The 2,046-nt window shown below is 61.3% G+C and overlaps 1 protein-coding gene across 1 annotated transcript; it reads left to right on the forward strand.

Annotated features, from left to right (window-relative positions):
- Positions 1 to 1,626: 1,626 nt before the first annotated feature.
- MNEG_14557 (hypothetical protein) lies at positions 1,627 to 1,941 on the forward strand (the record flags this gene model as incomplete). The annotated part of the gene is made up of 1 exon (XM_014036972.1): positions 1,627 to 1,941. One exon carries the CDS (start codon positions 1,627 to 1,629, stop codon positions 1,939 to 1,941), a length of 315 nt encoding a protein of 104 aa, XP_013892426.1.
- Between the last annotated feature and the right edge of the window lie 105 nt (positions 1,942 to 2,046).

Consider the following 2,046-nt stretch of genomic DNA (forward strand, 5'->3'; position numbering starts at 1 on the left):
TTCGCTGCGATCTGCTGCTGCGGCGCCTGCTGCGTCGAGGAGACCATTGAAGAGGTCGTCAAGTACGCCTGAGCGCAGCACCTCCAGGCTCCAGCACACCTTCCAGTCGCCCAGGAGCTGGGAAGGTGGCCCCTGTGCCCCACCAGTAGGAACAGCAGTGACACGAACTTGCATAGCCACCGGCGCAAAAGTTTTTTTCTCTCATCTGATATATCACACACGCAGACAGGTTTCCGTTCTTAATTTTTTACAACCGCCACACTCATCTCTGCTGTTATGCACTGTCGATAGTGGTGCTATTGATGTCTGACTGAAAAACATGCAGTGGAAGTCTGCACCCATGTAACATTTCAAAGATTGTCATGTGCAACTGACAAGAGGAGGGCAGGCGTGGAGTGACGTCTGGGGTATGGGCGACCTGATCGTAGGCCAGCGTGGCGCGCCTGCTGATGATGTGCAGCTGACGTTGAGAATCTCTTTATCAAGTGTCGCTGATAGCTTGTACGTAGCTTGTCACGCAGGTGTATAAACAACGGTGCATGCGATCCTGCAGCTGTGATCATGGCCGTCAACATGCACACACGCGATTGGCTCGCGCTCGGTTACAGCTGTTCCCAAGTGTGCAGAGCCAACATTGTCCCACCCCAGGGGTGAGGGCCCTACTAGGACCCCGCGCCACAGCAGCCACGCGCAGGGTTAGATGGAACACCTGCCCAGCCTGGCAATCAGTCCGGATACGTGCGTGTTGCTTTCCGCCGGCGTCGGTTCTCGACGCCAACGCGAAAGGCCCGGATGGCTCCCAACACGTCCTGATAGCATGAACACAAGTGCAGGCCCCGTTCAGGCTCCCTGGGGCGCCCCTGACCCAGTCGTTTTGGTTGTCGCTGGCTGCTGTACGCATGTGTACCCACACGAGCGCACTGGGGGTGACATCAGCGAGCAGCTCTGCGATAGCTCGGCTGCCTCTGCCCTTTCATTCAGCAATCCTCGTCAAATGATTTCGCCACGCTAATCGCTGAGTTTGCAAGGGGCATGCTGCCCCAGGCTGTTTCTAGGCTGGTTGCTGCCTGCATCCAAGTGGCCACTCAGATGATTGCGCTCACCTGGCAGCACGCATGCCTTGGCTGCATCCACCACTGATTTTGAGAACAAGAGGTTGATGTGCAGCCTGTATACAGGCCTGTCACCCGTGTTTCATCAACCCTGGTGCCCCGTCGTCAGGCCGGGGAATCCAGAACATCTTCCGCGGCGTGGGTCGGTCACTTCACGCAGGCGTTCGTGAAACTGCGCTTGCGCTTGCTCGCACCTGCGGCCAAGGCTGGAAGTCGATCCAGAGTGAATTTTCTGGCACTGGGCGTCTCGGCGGTTCCTAAGCAGGAGGTCAAAACTCTAAGCGCAATTTCTCTGCACATATCAGACGGAGCAGGTGCGGGCCTGCGGCGTGCTGGCACTCGCCTGAGGTGGCCTGGTGCTGAAAACGCGCCGACTCGCTGCACTGGCGCACATGCGCGGCCTCCCCTGCCCCTGGCAGCGTCGCATGCCGCGCATAGGCAGGACGCTGGTCTCACCCGGCCTCAGCCCCCCGCCCACCCCACTCGCCGCGGCGCTGCAGCGGGACCCTGAGCCATGGTGGAGCCGTTCTTCATCGGCATCGCCACGGGCGCCGTTGCGCTGATGGCGGCGCTGGCGTCCCTGATCCTGGGCATCAAGAACCACGCGCTGAACCAAAGGAAGCTGTCACTGGAAGAGGAGCACCGGCAGGCGGAGGCGAGGCGGCTGACAGACAAGTTCAGGAATCCCCTGGTGCGGTTTTTTGCGGGGAGGCGGGAGGGTCGTGACCAGTGCGCGTCTCGGGGCAACCCCCGGCCTGGACGCGGCGCGCTGCGCAACCAGTTGCGGGGTGGAGGTCGGGGTGGGGCAGGCACCCCAGGGCTTGTCTGAGGGGGGGCTCGGCGGGCAGGCCCATTCAATGGAGCCTTGAGCGGTGCGCTTGCCGCGGCGGCGTCCTGAGCTGTGGGCTGAGAGTTGGCCCCTCCCCCCCCCCCC

This window comes from Monoraphidium neglectum (genome assembly GCF_000611645.1).
Source record: "Monoraphidium neglectum strain SAG 48.87 unplaced genomic scaffold scaffold04579, whole genome shotgun sequence".
NCBI lineage: Eukaryota > Viridiplantae > Chlorophyta > Chlorophyceae > Sphaeropleales > Selenastraceae > Monoraphidium > Monoraphidium neglectum.